General features: G+C 42.9%; 1 protein-coding gene across 1 annotated transcript in view; it reads right to left on the minus strand.

Moving 5' to 3' along the window:
* Positions 1-21,065, minus strand: part of PDZRN3 (PDZ domain containing ring finger 3) — a 243,393-nt gene that overhangs the window by 213,402 nt on the left and 8,926 nt on the right. The window contains exons 2-3 of the mRNA XM_047779248.1: positions 12,592-12,678; positions 6,108-6,215 (exon numbers count right to left, since the gene is read on the minus strand). Coding sequence (XP_047635204.1) covers positions 6,108-6,215; positions 12,592-12,678 — 195 coding nt within the window. The remainder of the gene's footprint in view (positions 1-6,107; positions 6,216-12,591; positions 12,679-21,065) is intronic.

Raw genomic sequence — 21,065 nt, forward strand, 5'->3', positions numbered from 1 at the left:
GCCCCTAGCCTTCCCTGAAACTGCATTTACCATCTCAAAGCAGAATAGAACACAGCGTTTAACCCAGACAACTGTTAAATCAATTCACGTGCTGCCAAGTGGGAGACTAAGCACAAGGCAAAAGTGAGCTTAATTCTCTAAGCCAAGAAGCTTGAACCCTCGTGACGATAGACGCTTGGATGGCCTCTAGAATCTTTGAGGAGGAATTTCAGTGCAGTGCTCATTTAACTTATCTACAAACCATGTGAATAAAAAATCCTGGGAGTTCCCACTGTGGCTCAAGGGGATTGGCAGCATCTTGGGAGCCATGGGATCAAAATTTGATCCCTGGCCCAGTGCAGTGGGTTAAGGATCTGATGTTGCTGTAGCTGTGGCTTAGTGTCATCACAACTACAGCTTGGATCTGATCCTTGGCCCGGTAACTCCATAAGCCATAGGGTAGCCAAAAAAAATCCAGATCAAGAGGGAAATGAATGTGAGGTTAGCACATGCCTCAACAGGACTTTGCTGGTTTCTCAGTAGGCCTTAGTTTCCCTGAGCTCTTCCCACAGTTTTCCAAGTGAGGCAAATGCATAACAAGTGGGGGGGGGGGGGCTCCCATGTCAGTCAGCTGATGAACCAGGGAAATCCTCAAGAGCTGGGGAAGCGAGCTGGCTGGAAAGAAGGAAAGATGCTATGTTCATCATTAGAAAATATTAAGATTTCTAATAATCCTTATAGCAATAGCCACCACTGTATCTGATTGTTCACCTTTTGTTCATTCCTTAATAACTCAGGATAGAGCAGAATGTGATTGGTCCGTAGGAGTCTTGAGGTCACAGAAAAAGATGTTACATATGTGATGAAACCTGCTTATGTTGGTCACCCCATATCCCAGGACCCTGAGCAGATTTTTCCAAAAGTTTCAAGTGGTTCGAAAGAACAGCATCATTCCACAAAGCAATCCTGTGGTTTGAGGTGTAGGAGCACAGCCCTGTCTTCAAAAGGCAGTTCAGAAAGTATGCTCTGAGGCAGAAAAACTACAACCACTGGGGTACTGATGGTATAGGTGTAGAATGAACACAAAAGGTTCTGCGGGGAAATTATATTTAGTTTTCTACATAGGAGCTGAGTATATGCAGTCAAAGGTGGGAGAAGAGCTTGTGAAAAGGGCCTGGGGCAGCTCGTCAGGCAGGACAGGGAGAAAACAGATACAAAATTATCAGAAGAAAACAATATATCTCAGGACCAGAAGTGAGGCAGGATGACATAGCAGTCTGTCTGTCCCAACTCAGGGCAGATGGGAGACCTGATGCCAGTGGAGAACTTGAGCTCCTGGATCAGCAAGGCTCCAAAGGTGCAGCCACATGGGCTGGGAGTGCACTTGATCTAAGGGGCCCCAAGGTTCCCAGCTGCAGCTCTAGGACTGGCCCTCACAGGCTTGCTTCTCAGGCCCTGGGAGCCCCCAGGCAGCGAACCCAGTCACAGCTGTCACGTGGCAGTCAGGCTAGAAGGGAGACATGGTGACAGCTCTGTTTCTGAGCAACTTAACTTGCATTCCAAGGTCTGGGAATAAGATCAATCTCTACCTGTGATTCTCCTTGGGGTCTCTAACATGTCCTGAGGTAGTGCTGGCAATCTATGGAAGCATTTTTCACTGTCACAAGGATTGGAGTGGGGGGCAGGGATGCTGAAAGTTCTACAATGCACAGAGTTCCAGGCAATGAGGAACTATTATTCTTCCAGCATAAGTTTTCTGTATCCTCCCAGACATTAGTAAAGGTAAAATAATGAACTTTTATAATTACCCCAGTATAGACCCTAAGTCTGTTTTATATATAAACGCTAAGGGTTTCTTTATTTCTTCCTGCAGTTGAAATATAGAAGTTACATACTCGTGTTCACAACAGCATTATTCACCATAGCCTAAAGGCAGAAGCAACCCCAGAGCCTGTCCAAAGATGAATGGATAAACAAAACATGGTATGTACTTTTATACAAAGAGTAGAATAGGACTCAGCTTTAAAAGGGAAAGAATTCTGACACATGCCACCACAAAGATGACTGGGGGGGGGGGGTTGCATCACACTAAGTGAAATGGACCACATGCATAAAGATTAACACTGTATGATTCTACTTATAGGGCACCTGTTGGGCTTCAAGGTCCCTTCAAGGGGATAGAACTCAAAGCCTTTGGCCAAGCCAAGAATTATCAGACCCTTATCATCACCCTACCCATCTCACTGTAATGTTCCCTCCTTCCCCACCTTGAGCAACCTGGCCTACTCCTTCCTACCTCCTACTAGGAAAGGTATGCGGCCTACTCCTCACCCTGCCCCTATAGGGCCATTAAACATCCCCAACCAACCAGCAAGTGTATCCTAAGACCCCATCTTTCCCCAACCAATCAGCAGGTCAGCAGGTGTATCCAGAGACCTCTCCTCTCCCTAGGCTATAAAAACAGACATGACCAGGAGCACAGGGTAGGCTCTCCCTGATTATCAGGAAGTCATCTGTGCTTGCAGTGTCTCTCATTTTAAAGTCTTCTTTCTCGTTGGGGTTTGCTCTCCCTGATTATCAGGAGTCTGCTTGCTGTGTTAACAGCATATCTTGCCTCAATAAACTTGTCTTTTCTTTATCTTGCTTTGAATGTGGAAAATTCTTCTTTCTGACCCACATGCACAGACCACTACAGAACCTAAAATAGAAGGGTAGCATCCAGGAGTTAGGGGTGAGGATGGGGTGTTGTTTAATGGCTGCAGCTGCAGTCTGGGAAGGCAAAAAGCTCTGGGAACGGATGGTGGTGATGGCTGCAGAACCATGTGCAGGCACTTAATGCCACAGAAAGTTACACCTAAGAATAGTTAACATGGTAATTTTCTAAGTTTTTTTTAATTTAATTTTATTTTTAATTAGAGTATAGTTGACTTACAGTGTTATGTCATTTTCTGCTGTATAGCATAGTGACCCAGTCATACATACATATACATATATACATATTCTTTTTCTCATACTATCTTCCATCATATTCTACCCAAAGGGACTGGATATAGTTCCCTGTGCTATAGAGCAGGACCTCATTGCTTATTTATTCTAAATGTAATAGTTTGGGGTTGGTAAATTGTAAATTTTGTGTGGTGTATATTTTATCATAATATAAATACACACACATATAAATCAATAGAAGACTGTACTCTGTTGTCCCATATCTTAACCACAGTCTGTTCACCACCATGGAAAATCCAACCATGGCCTGTGATGCCACTTGCGGTACCTCCTAGACCCTGCAGCACCTGCAGCAGGGGCACCATATGGAGTTCATAAGGAGGTGCCAGCATCTGGCAACAAACATCACAGAGTCTTCTAAATTTGCTGTGCCCAAGCATTTATATGTTGATACACACATGTAATTTCTTTTTGGCTGCACCCAAGGCCTCTGGAAGTTTCCCAGCTGGGAACTGAACTCATGCCACAACAATGACAACACTGGACCCTTAAACTGCTGAGCCACCAGGGAACTCCCTATATACATTTTATTATAAATGACCTTTCTTTTCTTTTTCTTTCCATGATAGTATACAGATTCTACCAGTTGCTGTGTATGTATATAAATATTATTTATGAATTTCATTCATGATAGTTTTGATGTTATTTCAAAACATTTATTATAAAAAACAAAAATAGGCCTGACTCTGAGGTGGGTGGAAACCATTGCTCTGGTCTCGGGGTAGAGAGCAGCAGGAACAGAGTTAACTGCTGATGACTCTGCACTGAGGATAAGACTTGGTCAGTCACTCAGATTTGAGATAAGCATCCTTGTGTCAGGATTGAAGTTCATATGGTGAAAGCCTTGTGGGAGTTTGCCCACTCCTTTGAGAAGAAATCTGGTGGAAAACTAGAAAGCTCCTGACTCTTCTTAGTGATGAAATCCACACGCACACTTAAAATAATCAAATTCATGCCTGGTAATAAACTCAGACAGAGACGAGGTGAACCAGAGAACACAGTTTTCAGGCATGGGAATTGCTGTATCGTGTCAAAAGAGATTAGAATTTGACGAAGAAGGGCACGGGGTGTCAACTGCAATTACCCATACATTGTTTCTCTATTGTGATCATCCTTCTTTCCACCTCAGCACTGGGACATGATTAATATTTTACATACCGTCCAAAGGGGGAATGTGACTTACCAGAAAGCGTACTGAATGTTTCAAATACAGATCCCCCCCTTGCCAAGAGAAAATCCTGCCCAGCTGTACATTTCTCATTTGCAAAACATAAGAGCAATGAAATTCCATTACTTAGGAAAACTGGCTGTTCCACCAAACCCCTGGCAACGGAAGCTGTATTTATCTTTCGGAACAATAGTCTCAGAAAATGTATTCTCTCTCTCTTAAAAAAAAAAAAAAAAAAAAAAAAGACAGTAAGGACACATTTTAGCTCTTGAAAAAGCACTCTTATCCAAGCAATTTCCTAGGAGGGAACATCCACTACCCCCAACCAAACTGGGAAGTATAGAGACTGATGCTAAAAGCCAAAAGAGCTGCAAATTCAAGAACCCTTCAAAAAATCAAGGGCAAAGTAACAATATTAATAAGATCCTTAAAGCAAAATCAAGGGTCCTTTTAATATGTAAGTTGCCACACTGCACCCACTCCTTCAGAAGAGTAACTCTTACAATCTAAGTCATTCGGTTTGTTTTCCTGGGGAGAGAGAACCATCTATTCTTCCAAGGATTTAAGTTAACCTGAAGTGTACCACTTTGCATACTGAGGAATTCATCCAAATGAGACCAGAAAAGTGAGACTTTGTTTTCCTCTTTCCAATGTTCCCTTCCACGTGGCCACATTCCAGTGGGTTAACTTAATCTCCCTCATGGCTTATCCCATGGTCAGAGTTCCCACTTGTTCCCAGGTTTGAAAGAGGCCATGAATATACTCAAGAAATATAGGTGTTCCCGAGATGGTGCAGCAGGTTAAGCATCCGACTACTGTGTCTCGGATTGCTGTGGAGGTCTGAGTTTAATCCCTCAGCCCAGCATCGCCGTGGCTTGGATTCAATCCCTGTCCCAGGAAGAAACTTCCATGTGCTGCGGGTGTGGCCATTAGCAAAATATATATACAGATGATATGCAAATGCATTTGGAACAAAAAAACATTCCATGGTCAGGGTACCATTTGTCGGGTTCCCTATTTAATGTGCTATATTATGGCAATGGCCCATGGGTGGGCTTCTTGTAAGCTTTAGCATCTCATCTTGGATTCTCATGATGAATTTTTTTCTTCAGAAGGGATCCAACAAACTGAGCCCATATATTTACCCATTAAAAGTGCAATCGAAATGGTCAAAATCACAGCAAAAAATAGTCATTTCTATCAAACTTTGCAACAAGAGCCCATACAATCAGGAATATAATTCTCTCCCTTTCAGAAACACAATGCACACTAGGACACTGTGCGACTCTATTCCAAAGTGTCCTGGATGGGGTGGAGGGAGCCATCTTGCCCCAGCATAAATCTGTAAGTCTCCCGAGTAGAATTTTAAAAGATAAATGAAGAAATGAAAATGAGGAAGGTGCTGGCAATATGACTGACCCTCCTGACTATCTACCTTTGCCTGCACAGCCCTGGACAATCAGCTGGTGTTACAGACCACAGGCGAAGATGACATCAAAGAGGAAACAATGCCTTTGCAGAAATAACTGCACTATAAGCTCTGAGGACTTTGAAATGACGCCAAAGCTGGCACGATTATCCCTCAGTCACTGATCTGAACAGAGTCATCAGTGGCACAACGGGGATTGTCCATCTGGTTCTAACTAGCACGCGACTCCCCACTGGTTTTCACACAAAGCTGTAACTGCAGCACATGAAAGAGATGCAAGGCCGTGTGACAAGAGCCACATTGGGAGCAAGCCACTCGTAACCTGGCTTCTCTATGTTTAATACAAACGAACACCTAACGCCAAGGCAGTCAACACCCAAGCTGGTCTCACACAATCAGAGAATTCTGCCTTCTGCTCAAACATCCACCAGTTTCAGCTTCCCTCCCCACCACACATCTTGCCTTGAGCTGGATGAAGACGGGATGGCATTCAGCCTCCAAAAGACACCAGCAGTGTTCACATACCTCAATGATCCTGTCATGAATTTGCAGGCCTCCGTCCTTGGCTGCCGGCCCACTGTCGACTATTTTGGATACAAAGATTCCTTCACTGGACGATCCATCTTGGTTGTCCTTTGGGTTAAAAAAACATAAGCATGAATGCCAGGCATGAAGCTGGTTATGAAAATAAAGCTTACACTCTTAAAAGAGTCATGGGCTCTCATTGGTGTCACAAGTATCACAAGAGGGTCAAAGCCAGCTGTCTCCCTTCATTTCTGTTTGAAACTAAAATTAACACATGCTAAAATGATTCAAGCCACACCAAAAGGTATAAAATGCAAAGTCCCTGCCATCTTTAACCCTCTGTCCTCCTATCCTTTTGCAGCATCTTTTGGCAGCTTATCCATCTTTTCCACATTTTGATGGATCACCTTAAACATATATCTGGTTCCTTTTTCATGAACATAAATGGGACTATGTTCCCCATATTCTTGGGTAACCTGCCTCTTTCACTTCACTTAAAAACTTTTAGAGATTTTTTTCGCCATCATCCACTGCTCCATCACCCTTTTAAGTGGTTGGACAGTCTCCCCACACAAAGATAATACTGCTTCCAGTTGTTGCCATTAGGAGATAATTAGCACTCTTTCCAGTTGTTGTTATTTGAGATAATTAGCACTGCTTCCAATTGTTATTATTAGAGACCATGTCATCCCCTCTAATACCTGTACTCTGAAATATCTTTACCAGTACATATTGGGGCAAATCCCTGACAATGGAACTGCTGGGTCAAAGGGTATGCGTATCTGATAGAGGCTGCTAAATTATCTTTCAGAGAGCTTGTACTGATCGCTCATTAGATAGTTTCTTTTCACATTCTCATAAGCATGGTGTATTGTTAAACTTTTAAATATCCAATAATCCAGCGGTTAAAGCAGGCGTTTTATCTTTGTTCTGATTTACATCAGAAAAGCCCACCATACCCCCTCTCCCACAATCCTAATAAATTCTGGTCTCCAATCTCCTTGAATCCCTTTAGATCTTTCAAAATCCAGGCTGAAACTTTCTGGGAAAGAAGACAGCTCACTGCTCAAACTCCTTCCTTTATTTAAAATCAAAAAGCTCTAACAAGCTCATAAAAAAAAAAAAAAATCCTCACAGCTTGCTCATGAACTTCTTTCCAAATAGCTCTCCAAGCCTGTGGATTAAGTTTCTCGTGATTAACAGATGGATTTATAAATGAAATGGCAAAAGCATGTGCTGTTTCCAAACAAAAGCATTTGGAAAGTTAAGTTCAGGATGTTCCACAAAACCTCCCAAACTACCATCATGAAAATTTCCTTGCCATAATGCCATAAGAAGATCAGAAAAATTCTATCAGAATTTTTCTACATGCAAATACATCAAAATTTCATTTGTTAAAAAATAACTATGAGGAGTTCCCGTCATGGTGCAGCAGTTAACGAATCCGACTAGGAACCATGAGGTTGCGGATTCGATCCCTGGCCTTGCTCAGCGGGTTAAGGATCCAGCATTGCCGTGAGCTGTGGTGTAGGTTGCAGACAAGGCTTGGATCCCGCGCTGGTGTGGCTCTGGCATAGGCCAGCGGCTACAGCTCCGATTCGACCCCTAGCCTGGGAACCTCCATATGCCGCGGGAGCGGCCCAAGAAATGGCAAAAAGACAAAACAAAACAAAACAAAACTATGAAACCGAAACCAAACTTATGGTTACCAAAGGGGAAACCTGGGGGTGGAGAGGGATAAATTAGGGGGTTGGGACTGACATATACACGCTATCATACATAAAATAGGCAACAAGGACCTAATGTATAGCACAGGAAAATCTACTCAATACTGTGTAGTAACATACAGAATCTGAAAAGGAATGGATATATGTATGTGTACAACTGATTTACTTTGCTTTATACCTGAAACTAACACACTTTCTAAGTCAACTATATTCCTATAAAATCTATTTTAAATAACTATGAAAATACAAGTTTCTTCTTTAAAAGGCAAAGAAACAAAACAGAACAAAATCCAACCCTATATTCTAAAGAGGGAAAGAGATGGCTTTGAAGTGGTTCGATCTACCCCTTGAAGTTCAACAGCAGTAACCAGGGTAGGAAAATGCATACTCCCCACTTCTTCTCTCCCTCCCCTTCTCTCTCTCTCTCTCACACACACACTATATAATGATATAAATAGGATTCAAAAGAAACCAAAAGCACAATCTAAAATAACCACTAAGTGTTTTCCCATCATTTATCCCCATAGGACAAAGAAGAGTCTCTCACTGCCATCTGGATTCGATCAACACTCTTTCAGGAAAAAAGGAGCAGCAGGATAGGGGGTGCTGGGCTAGCTTAGCTGTCCCCCCAAAGGCATCACTGCCCAGCATCCCCCTCGCTCTGCTCAGGCCTGCTGCACACTGACTCTTTCCCATCTGAACTTGTGTGAGCCTCCTTTCCCTGCTCCAGCCAGGGACTAATAATGCCCTAGTCCCAATACATGCATGCAGCTCCCTACATGTGTATTTCAGATGTAAATACAAAACAGCGCAGCAGCTTCTATGTCCTGAACACACACTGTGTACCAGGTATGCAGCAAGTGTATGTCGACCATTTGATCCTCACAATAACCAGGAGTGGCAAGTACTGTCATTATCCATTTCATAAATGAAAAACCTGAGACAGAGAGGTTAAGCAACTCACTCAAGGTCACCCCAGTTAAAAGCGGCATAGGTCCGATTCGAACAAAGGAGAGGATGATTCTCTTACACAAGCTCTAAGCACCATACTATCCTCCACTGAGAGGATTCTCAAAAATATATTTCAATTCAGAAATCCAACATTCTAGGCTATGGAATATTATTGCATGAGAGGATCCTGAGGAGTCTCAATGGACCACAAAGAATTTATGGACAAGCTTGGGTTCCCAAAGAGGGGACATCAATATATCAAAGGAAAAGAGATCCGTGTTTACTCTGATTTTACTACTCTGCATTTCTTGGCTGGGGAGGAAGGGAGAGCTAGGGGCTGGGGTCTGGGCTTGGGCTCCTTGTCCAGAATAATACACCATACACATGTCATTTTTCTTAAGAAGCATAAGAAAGTCCAATTAAAAGCCAGAGAGGAACAGGGAAAAGCAAATACCACAACTGAGGTTAAAGGAAGACAGTGGGGGGGGAGGGGGAAGAGAATGCAAAAACTAGAGAGTGCACACTATCCAAGAAAACCAAATCAAGTCCATCCTTGAGAGCGAGACTCTTCTCTTAAAAGGAATCTCTTCATCCTTTGTTGGCCCTCTCCAAAGACATTTTAAGGGAGAGCTATTTATTGAGGTGAAGCGATATGGACTTCAGATTTCTTTTGTTTTGCAGGCTTGAGAAACAGAAAAATGAAAGGGACTGTTCTGATCTCAGCATGCCTGACGATGAAGTATACTTGCTGAAGGCTGAAAGGAAAGGCTTTATGCACCAGACTGGCTGCTGTTTCTTTAGGGTTTTGAGCACTCATGAATGGGTGGTGTGATTCTGCTAAGAGCATTACATACTGCATCATGCAATGAAAAGCCTTATGTCAGGGCCCCCTGGCTGGGCTTATGTCACAACCTAACCGTGCATCCAATACAAGAATTCCTTGGGAAACACACACGTCATCCATACTGTCTTCTACTTCCAGTAACTAACAATGAGAGTGCATTGTTGCACATCTTGGCTTCCTAGCATGTTCTCAGTGACCTGCCAGATTTCCAGGCAACAGGGCAGAATCCATTTAGGTTTCATTATGCTGCTTCTGCTAATCAGGACAAGTTTTAAAAAACACTATGGCAAACACATGCATGTGGAATTTAATTTTCCTTCCCATGACCATGCATGTAGTTCTTGCAAAAGGACCACAAACTGAGAACATTTATGAACACTACAAAATTCAGCCCTGGTTTGTGCTTAAATCATCTTTTTAAAGGAACAAGAAAATAACCTAAAACATGTTCTTTGATAAGTCAGAAAAAACTGCATTCCAGTGAGGATGGAAGCATCCTTTCACCCCTGGGGAAGTGCAAAAACTAAAATACCATCTTTGCAGGCTTTCCCATAGTCGGCTGCCCCCAAACTGTCAAGACATAGACGTGTCTCCCTGTTCCAGGCATTTTGAAGACATCAGGCTTCTTTTTCCTATGTAAGCTTTGGTGTGCAGAGAATTGATCTTTCTGGTTTGGGCTCTTTTGGCCGCAGAAGCTTCCTTTACTGTAGTTATTTCTTAAAACTGACAATGATGGGTAGGGAGAGGAGGAATAATAATCACAAAGGTAAACCAAATACAGCTAACTCTCTGTCATTCATGCCAAACAGCAAAACATGATCTTATGATAAGTTGGAGGACTTGGGTCTTTCGGTCCCGGCATTTCCTAGGATATTTACTGAGAAGGTCAAGCCCCTATTGGATTGCTTCCTGCCCCCACCCATCTTAATTCTCCCATTTTAACCTCAGTGTCCAGAAGTGTTCTTTTTTATGTATGTTTTATAAGGCTTATAATGTACTAGTTCATCATTTTAATGACTACATAGCACTTACAAATAAGCTGTCATTTCTTGCCAACAACTATGTTCATGTTTATTCTTAAAACCATGGCTTTGGCCAAAAGCAAAGTGAATTCCATCATAACCTGCCTCTTGTCTCTTCCCTGTCCTCTTCACTAGCCTCTTTCTGACCATTTCCTGTCCCACAATCAACTCTATCCTTGTTCCCATTTGGGCTTCCCTAGGCCCATCCATCTTCTTTTAGTTCAGTAGTCTTCAATGATGGTTACATGCAATGTAACACGATGGAATGATGAATGAGCTCCTTAAAAATTGTTTTCAGGAGTTCTCACTGTGGCAGAAGGGACTGGAGGTGTCTCTGCAGCACCAGGATGTAGGTTCAATCCCTGGCCAGCACAGTGGGTTAAAGGATCCAGCATTGCAGCAGTTGTGGTGTAGGTCACAACTGTGCCTTGGATCTGTCTGATCCCTGGCCTGGGAACTCCATATACCTTGGGGCAGCCAAAAAAAAAAAAAAAAACTATTCAATTTCATTATTTGAAATGTCTCTTTTGCATGTAAATTTTATAAGACAGGTAAAATTAGTTCAGTAGTGAATACATATATATAATTTATAGCTAATTAAATATGCTCAATTTATTTTGCAGTTAAGACTGCTCAATTAACTGATATAGTGACCTCTGGATCTAGCAAACTCCTACCCATCCTTCAGAACCCAGGTCCAGTGGCTCTGCTCAGCATGTCTCCTTCTCAAGGGTTTACTGCCCCCCCCCAGGTATCTTTAACAGGACCCAGGCACAGAGTATATCAATGAGAATAGTACTTTTCTCTCCTAACTCATCAGTTCCCCCATCTAGACGTAAGCTCAATGAAGGCAGAACAAATATCAACCACATCTGTATAGCTGACTTCTTATCCTTTAGGATTCAGCTTACTATCCCTTCCTCTATTTCCTGATTATTCCAGACAATGATGCCCCTTGCTCCCTGGTATCTACCATATGCCATCCTCCCAATTTTTTTTTCCTTCACTGTACTTCTTCCAACCTGTAATTTCTGTATTTACATATTTCTTGCCTGATGTCTCCCAGCCCATAAAATCAATGACCACAGGGATCCAGTCTCCCTGGCCTCTGTATCTTCCAGCCCCTAGCAAATAATCCATGTTCAATACTTATCTGCTGAATGACTGACTTTGATTTTCTTTTCCTTTCTTTGTACTATTTTCCTTTTAAGCTAGCAAAGAAGGAAAAGGTCATAAATAAAAAAAGCAAGAGATGACATATATTCAGATAATACCATAACCCTGTCTGAAAGGCAGGATCCCAAAACACATCCTTGGAAACCTCCCTGGAGCCCTATCAGCAGATGCTTTGCTTGATAGACAGATGTGAATTTAGCCTCTGCTTTCAGGAGGAGGGGATCGTAATAAATGGGGTGGCCATAGAGCTGCAGTGGGAGAAAATAGCAAAGGATGCACTAGCTCATAAATGAGGGAGATGCCCCCTTGGATGAAGAGTGGACAGAACAGAACTCTAGATCTGACTGCCAACCTCAGGGCCCGAGTTCCAGCCAAGTCACCCAGTTTAACTGCACACACCTTAAGTGACTTTCCTCAGCTCAAATGCTACACAACCAGACGTACATTCCCAAAGCTAAGCAGCTGGGATTAGTTACTGTCCTACTGGGAAAATGCTATACTAGGAGACCAACATTATATAAAAATCTCCCAAACTGAATCACTTTACTGTACCCCTGAAACTAACACAACATGGTAAATCAACAATATTCCAACAGGAAATAAAATGATAAAAATCCACGAGTGTGAAATTGTTAGATACACAATGAACTCCTTAACCACAGCAGAATGAAGTGAGTGAGCCTTCCTACCCCTTACCTCCCAAAACCCAATCCTTCTCCCAGCTACATCAAGGACCAGCAAATGCTTTGTAGCAATTAACATACCGCACAAGGCCGACCGCCGATAATATTGAACCCCAGTGAACCGCAGTCTCGATGCAGGACCAGAGTCAGGCTTTTGGTTTCTTCACCCTGGAGGAGAGAAACGTGTTCAAACTGCACTTACTAACAGCAAAAACAAATGGGAAGAATTTTCTTTCTAAGGTGTACTCATGGACTGCCAAGCTGCTCATTAAAAATCTTATGTCTTAGAGTTCCCATCATGGCTCAGCAGAAAAGAACCTGACTTGTATCCATGAGGACATAGGTTTGAATCCCTGACCTCGCTCAGTGTGTTAACGACCAACTCAGCATTGCCATGAGCTGTGGTGTAGGTCACAGACATGGCTCAGATCCCGAGTTGCTGTGAGCTATGGTGTAGGCCAGTGACTACAGCTCCATTCAACCCCTAGCCTAGGAACCTCCATGTGCCTCAGGTGCAGCTCTAAAAAAAAAAAAAAAAAAAAATCCTATGTCTCTGGGGAGGTTTAACCAAGGAAAATGTGAGGGCCTGCACTGAACCTTAGTCCTGTGTTGAGGGGGTTACAAACATTTCTGAGCACTTTTTAACCCTAGAGTGACCCACAAGGTTTAGAGACATCCACACACACACGTGGTGAACACTGCCTCTTAGGAAGAACAACTTGGTCTCCAAATGCATTTTTCCTCTGTGACCAGCCTGCTCTAGACTGACTGTCTAGATGGCTACTGTCTGTTCCTCAAACATTCTCAACACGAATATTCATGATATGTCCTAAACAGTTATGACAGCAAGCCTCTCAGAGGTTTGAGCACATGCACAGCCCATCAATAGTCATCTGTGTTTGGGAGACTTAGGGGGAAAAATCTTGCTTGAAAAGTCAGATGCAAACATGGGTGAGAAAAAGAAAAATCCTGACTTACTGAAAAGGGAGGTGGGGGCATTTTCACAAAGTAATGACTTTCCAGTCTTGAGGAGATGCCGGGCTGTTGAACAGAAAACACCCTGTTTAAGGTAGGTGGGTCAAGGTGAACCCCTTTAAATCAAATGGGCAGAAGTGGCCCAGGCAGGTCTCAGCGGTGCAGTGTTCAACAGTCCAACGAGACGGAGATGTCTGGATACCACAACTAACATTCTCGGGTAACAGACAAGTGAATAAAAATAGATCTAACCTTGTGTGCAAACCATCAGTTAATAGGCTTTGACATCAATATTAACCTCACTGATACTCCTCTGAAAGGGTTCCAACTATTTGAACGGTATGCAAAACTCTACATGTACTGGCTATAAATTTGCAAATGCTTCACTCAACGTTTTCGGTTTAAATAGGGTCTCACTTAATGTGGTGTTTTTCTTTTAAATATGAAATGCTTCACTATAAGCTTTCTCAAAAATAGCACTGAAAGCTTATCACGAAAGGGATTTTATTCTGATTACTGTTTTCCTGATGGAACGCAACTTTTACTTCTGTTGGGGAAATAAACAGCAACATTCAAATGACACAAATGCAACTGTCTAACTCTACCACATGGGCAAAGAAAATGACACTTTCCAACCTGTGATGCCTGGTGGTTTTTTCTGAAGCACAGCTTCATTTTATTGCTGTTGTTGTCAATGTAAAACATTGTTCATGTTTGGCCAGGAAAACTGTGCAAGAGAGCCAGCCAGCCAGCCAGACAGACAGACACAGACACACACACACACACACACACACTAAAGACTAATGGTCTCAAGGTGTAAAATTATCTCCATGCCTAAGTTCTAGCAATCACAGCTGTTTCTCATGACTAGTTGGTGTAGAGCAGAATGCAAAATATTTTCCAAAATTTCATGTACCATCAATTACAAAGACCCTGTAAAAACAAAAATGGTAATTTATTATTAGAAAAAGGCTGTTTCTAATGAAAGAATTAGGTGTCCTCTAAGAACAAAACAACAAAATCTTCATTTCTGCTGGGCCACTTATGTGATATAGAAAAAAAATGAGTGTTTTAATATAAAAGGGAAGCAAGTCTCAACCAGGCTATTGTACTTAAACAGTACAGTAGCCACACTGATGACAACCTAGTTATGAACTTTAAAAATAAAGTCCAGTTCCCAGCACCACCATCCAGAACGTTATCAATGCTATCAGTCTTTATCATTACTTTGATCTGCAGCAAGATAACAGGCAATAGCTCTCACTGCTGTCAAGAGCATAAAAGTTCAGAATCAGGACTTCCCATTGTGGTTTGGTGGGTTAAGGACTCCGTGAGGATCCAGTGTTGTGGTGGCTATTGTGCAGGCCACAGCTACAGCTCTGATTCAGCCCCTGGCCCTGGCCCATGAACATCCATATGCCACAGGTGCAGTTGTAAAAAGAAGAAAAAGAAGTTCCAAATCAACCTAACAGTTTGGAGGTGTAAAGACATTGATTTGTAAACTGAAATGGTTTATCGTCTTTTTGCCTTGGAAATGAAAAGTGTTGGTAAGATCATTTCTTGCTTTGTTTTCTTTGAGAGGTGAAAAAGTTAGAAATACATGGGAATTCGAGCAAATCAACATAACATTTTTTTACATTTCTGGCTTTCATAACTCATCAATGATAGAAACTGCACAGTTACACAGTAATCCAAGGCAGATGGCTCTGGTTGGACAATCCCAAATGATGCACAAAGGAGAATGTACAGCCAAATGATTAAAATAGACTATTTTTAAATTTACCATGTGACAGCCATCTATTCTTTTCAAAAATGAAAAAAATATAAAGAAATCTCATTGCATTGCATTAAATGACAATAGCTAACATTTATAAATAAGTATTATGCACCAGAAATCATATTGAACACTTAAGTGCTTTATTTTACTTACTAATCCAACCAATCTTATCAACTGGCACTATTGCTATCCCAGAGATACAGGTGGGAAGAGGAAGAGAGAATAACTAAGAAAGCTGTCCCGGGTCAAGAGCTAGGAAGAGGTTGAGCTAGGATTTAAACACACAACTGATCTCCAATTCTAGATCTTAAACTCTATAGTACACCTTTCTTGTGTGGAATGTAGAAAAGAGAACCATGTAGGCTGGCAATATCTTAGGTCCTTCCCAAGACAGTTCACTTGCTGGAGTTTCAAAAAGTTCCATAAAGGAACTCACTATAGGAGATCTTACCCAGGAAGCCAGTATCAGAACAAAACTCCAAACTCTTTATTGAATTATTTATCTCAACCTGAGATGCCCAGGGACACCAAACTCAGAGATCTCTCTCCAGGGATGAAAGAGACAAACTGAGACAATGCCTGAAACAACATTCCTTAGCCAAACAGCCATTTGCCAAGAATATTTTGGAACAAATAGGTTGACCATTTACTGCTCCCTGCCAGAAGCAGTCAACTGCAGGGGACAAAGAAGGGGTGTTCTCATTTTTTAGAAACATCCTGACCTGGTCTAATGTCCAGGCAGGTTAGACATTGGCTTCAAATGACATGCCTGGAGTTCCCGTAGTGGCGCAGTGGTTAACGAATCCGACTAGGAACCATGAGGTTGCGGGTTCCGTCCCTGCCCTTGCTCAGTGGGTTAACAATCCGGCGTTGCCGTGAGCTGTGGTGTAGGTTGCAGACGTGGCTTGGATTCCGCGTTGCTGTGGCTCTGGCGTAGGCCGGTGGCTACAGCTCCGATTCGACCCCTAGCCTGGGAACCTCCATATGCCGCGGGAGCAACCCAAGAAATAGCAAAAAGACAGGCCCAAGAAATAGCAAAAAAAGACAAAAAAAAATGACATGCCTATTTTAGGACTGATTTACAGGACTAAGCCACCATGCTGGATATTCAGCACATGATGCTGGGAGCCATGACATACATAAGAGAAGAGAAAAGCTCTGTCTGGCCTGAATTCCTCTCATGTCTCCATCTAATGACCAAAGGCCATCATTGCCTTTTCTCTGATACCCTGGGCTTGATTCTGATTTTTCCTTTCTACTCCAGTCCTCCCAGACAACCTTAACCAATTTTACTTAATTTCTAATTCTTAAGGAGAAATAATAACAGAAAATGTAAACACTAAGCTTTACCTAACACATTTAACAGGTTAACCTTCATTCCTACTTAATCATTTAACCTGTCCCTGGGCTCAAAATGCATAAGGCAGGGAGCCCTTCAATGATTCTCATCCAATTATATTCCACCAAGTGAAGGGATATTTAAAGGGAAGAGCGGCAAAGGCTCATTGATGCTGCTCTTCCGGCCGTTCACAGATACTGTGTTAACAGGTGACATCATTACTTAAAGGGAAAATTTAACTGATATTGCTCTGTTTTGGTAGTTTATCATAACCCATGCTTTTATTTATTTACTTATATTTTTATTTACTTATTGCTTTTTAGGGCCACACCTGTGGCCTATGGAAGTTCCCAGTCTAGGGGTCAAATCAGAGCTATAACTGCCAGCCTACATCACAGCGACAGCAACTTGGGATTTGAACTGTGTCTGTGACCTACACCACAGCTCATGGTAACATCAGATCCTTAACCTACTGAGCACAGCCAGGGATCGAATCTGCATCCTCATAGATCCTAGTCAGGTTCCTAACTGCTGAGCCACAGAGGAAACTCCCTTTGCTTTTATTTATTTATTTTCTTTACAGATGTCTGTAGCATATGGAATTTCCCCAGCTAAGGGTCGAATTGGAGCTGCAGCTGCCAACCTATGCCACAACACCAGCTCTGAGCCTCATCTGCAACCTACACTGCAGCTTGTGGCCACACTTTATCCTTGACCCACTGAGTGAGGCCAGAGATCAACCACACATCCCCTTGGATACTAGTGGGTTCTTAACCTGCTCAGCCACAACAGGAACTCCCTCATAAACTGGGATTTGAAACTTTCTCAATGGTCTGGCATAGTAAAACAAAGGGAAAAAGCTCTGCTTCACATAAACTACTGAATAACCAAAACATGAGCCTTTGGGAGCAGGTATTATATCAACACTCTACATCTGAAAAACAAGGCTTTGAGAAATTCATACATTTATTTAAGACCACGGAACTGCCAAGAGGGAAGGCAGGGCTGGAAGTCAGGTCTTCAGGACTTCAACACCCATGCTCTCTGTACTGGGCTGGTCTATGTGTGCATACTACCCTAACTCGCTTCGCCTCAAAGACTCAGCTTTCACATTAAAATGTCATGAAGGATTAGACATCTAATTAGTTTTGTAATTAGAGTTTTAAGCAAGGATTCTTTGGAGTATGCAATGACAGTGGCAAAGATTAGAGTATCTATTATACCCTGAAGGGTGCATAACAATACTATGCTCTTGACAAATGCAGAGTCATGGTTGGACCTCAGAGTGAGAACCTGAGTTTAGTTTAGAGCCATGTAAGCATAAATGAGACCATCACTACCCAGTACCTCAGTACCACACCTGGCCAATAGAAAGGGCTCCAAACCTAAGCACAGCATAGGTGGGATGGACACTACTGCAGTTCAGCACTGAGGCCAAGGTGCTTGTTTACCACATGAATGACTCTACTACAAAATCCAAGAAATAGAGAATATCTAATCTTAAATTAACTCAGTCGATCTAAGGGAAGTTTGGGAAAGTTGAAGCCTGCTGCCACCGAACAAATAGAGTTACATGTTCTTCACAACATCCAGCCATCTGATGAGAGCTATGTCTAATGGGCACATTCCTCCTTCTCCCAATCTGGGAGCAAGCATGGCACATTCTTGGAGAACTGCTGAAGAGCCAGGAGACAGATTTCCTCCTGGATGAGGTGGAAGGGAAAGGTGATGAAGGCAAAGGACGTGGCTCAGCCTAAACCTTCGTTAGCGTGGAGACAGGACACACAAAGGGTACCAACCAGGAGGCTGGGAGGATGAGGAGGGGAAATCGGAAAAGGGACATCCCCAGGCTTGGAGGGAGGTGGCCCAGGAGCAAAGTGAATGGGGAACAGACATTGGCTCACGACAGCACAGGAGCAATGTCAAATCCAAGAAAGAGTAAACCTGGACCCCAACAGTGGAGGGAGCACCTGGGAGCACAGGACACTCGAGGATTCACTGGGACCACTCCAAGGGCTGCCAGATGAGTGAGTCTTGATGGGTCTGGAAGAAAAGGTGAAGAACAGGGCAGGGGGGACATTAACAATAAAAATGGATTTGAGGAGTTCCCATCATGGCTCAGCAGAAATGAATCCGACTAGGAACCATGAGGTTGTGGGTTCAATCCCTGGCCTTGCTCAGTGGGTTAAGGACCTGGCATTGCTGTGAGCTGTGGTGTAGGTTGCAGACACGGCTTGGATCTGGCATTGCTGTGGCTGTGATGTAGGCTGGCAGCTATAGCTCCAGTTAGACCCCTAGCCTAGGAACCTCCACGTGCCACAAGTGAGACCCTAGAAAAAAAAAAAAATGGATTTGAGACAGCACCTCCTTGGTAACTTTTCCCTCTAGCCACCCCCACTTTATGACTCTTCCTAAGTGGCATGGTTTCTTCCCTCTCGCCAAGAGTGCAAATGCAGAATGGAGAAGGAAGATACCTTCATATTCTAGAGACTAGTGACAGCACTGTCTTCTAGGGGGCCAGGCACAAAGCTCCAACAGATGTTCAGCACACTGTGTCCACACCAGAGCCCAAATCAAGCAGACAGTCGGGCCCTTAATGAGGTACAGGCTCTCCTTGGGAGATGCTTGGGTTTTAGGATGGAGAAAGGGCAAAGATACAGTAACCTTGAAGAAGGGGGCATGGCATGAACCATCTGTAGCCAGGAGGCCTCAAGCAGAAACAGAAGATCCGTGTTCAGGAACATACAGTCAATTCTGCTTCAAATAAGTGTGGCTATCATATTTGAACTCATATAACTACTGATCAATGTTAAAAATGACCTGATTCATAATGTGCCCAGTTCAAGGTCGAACTGGGCAAGAATTTGGGGAGGGAATAAGAGAGTTTTTTGGTGAAAAAACAAAAGTCAAATGTATTTTATCAAAAAGACAAGTTATGGTAGCTGTTTTTCTTCTTAGACATCCAAGAATGCAAACTGTCTTCTCTGGGCAAAGTCCCTCTTCCTTTCAGCATCACTTCATCACTGTTCTTCTTCAAATAATCCAGTCTCAGCAGCGTGGACATCAGCCATCTCCTAATCAGTATGGTGACTCCCCAAGGCCATCCGTGCCACTCTCAGTGTGGATTCTTTCCAAAAGCTCCTTTCCACCCAAAGATGGGTGTTCCAGCTACTCCTTGATTACTGCTGCTGTGGGATTGGCAGCTGGGAACCGGCTAGACTAGAAAGCTGCCCAGTGGGTTTGAGGCACTATAATTGACTGACCGCTAGTCTGCCTATCTGGGGTGACATAACACCTCTGGGCCTCAGATTAGGCAAAGCGCCCCAGAGACTCACACAGCTGGGAAACTGCTCTGGTGACTAGTGACAAGAGAGTGAAAAAAATGTGGAGTGGCGGAGGCTGGGGGGACTGGGAGGAGAGCTGTCTGCCAGAAATCCTATGCTAAAGAGATGAGGATGCCTCCCAACCTGCACCAAGATGCTTCTGTCCTCTTGGTCGGTTGGGAAAATTATGTTTAATGGAGAAATAGCCTGGACCAGTCCTTCCCTGCAATCCCAACTTCATTTCTGAAGAAGACATTTCATGGAGGAAGCATAAAAGGGGGAAACAAGCCTAAGACTGAAAGCAGTCATGGCCATGATGATTGAAAATGAATTGGATATAGCACAGAATACTATCCAGTATCCTGTGATAATCTATGTGGGAAAAGAATCTGAAAGAGAATGGATGTGTGGACATGTATAACTGAATCCCTCTGTTGTACAGCAGAAACGATCACAACCTTGTAAATTAACTCTACCTCAAAAAAAAAAGAACATGAATTGGAGATGGATGAGACCATCGGCAGAAGTGTTATGAGTGTGTACCCACTGCCGAAACAGATGCAGAGAGGATGGAAAGAGGCAAAGAGTATGGGGAAGTGGTAAGAAAGGAACAAAGACATCACTTTTCCAGAGACATAATATCCACAGAAGAGTATATACTCATCCATAAGCCAAAGAGATGCTTTTGAAAAATTCCCTAAGAAATGAATTAAAAGACTGTCAGTGTTGCCCAAGGCCAAAAATGTACATCTATGTTTAGTTTGTTGCTGCATCTAAATAACCTGAGAAATCTCTAAAGGTCTACTTGTCTATTTTCAGGAGTTTAAGATCTCTTATCTTCATCATCTGCTCATCTGCTTTTCTGATGAACACCCACAAGCAGCGCTTTCACCAACAAACAGAAAACAACACACTGACTGAAGAAGGCACTACAGCACTTTCATACTGCCACTTGATGGACGACAAGGAGGTTTCAGTTTTTAAAATGTAAACATCCCATGACCCAACCTGGAGCATGTTCTTCTCCAAATCAGAAACAAAGAAGAGGCTGCCTTAAGTTCTCTTTTAAACGGAAGGCAGGAACTTGCCTGGCCTACCTCTCCCTAGCTTTGGTAACTACAGTGGGACAAAGATAAATACA

The sequence above is a fragment of the Phacochoerus africanus genome, chromosome 1, assembly GCF_016906955.1.
Source record: "Phacochoerus africanus isolate WHEZ1 chromosome 1, ROS_Pafr_v1, whole genome shotgun sequence".
In the NCBI taxonomy this organism is placed as follows: Eukaryota; Metazoa; Chordata; class Mammalia; order Artiodactyla; family Suidae; genus Phacochoerus; species Phacochoerus africanus.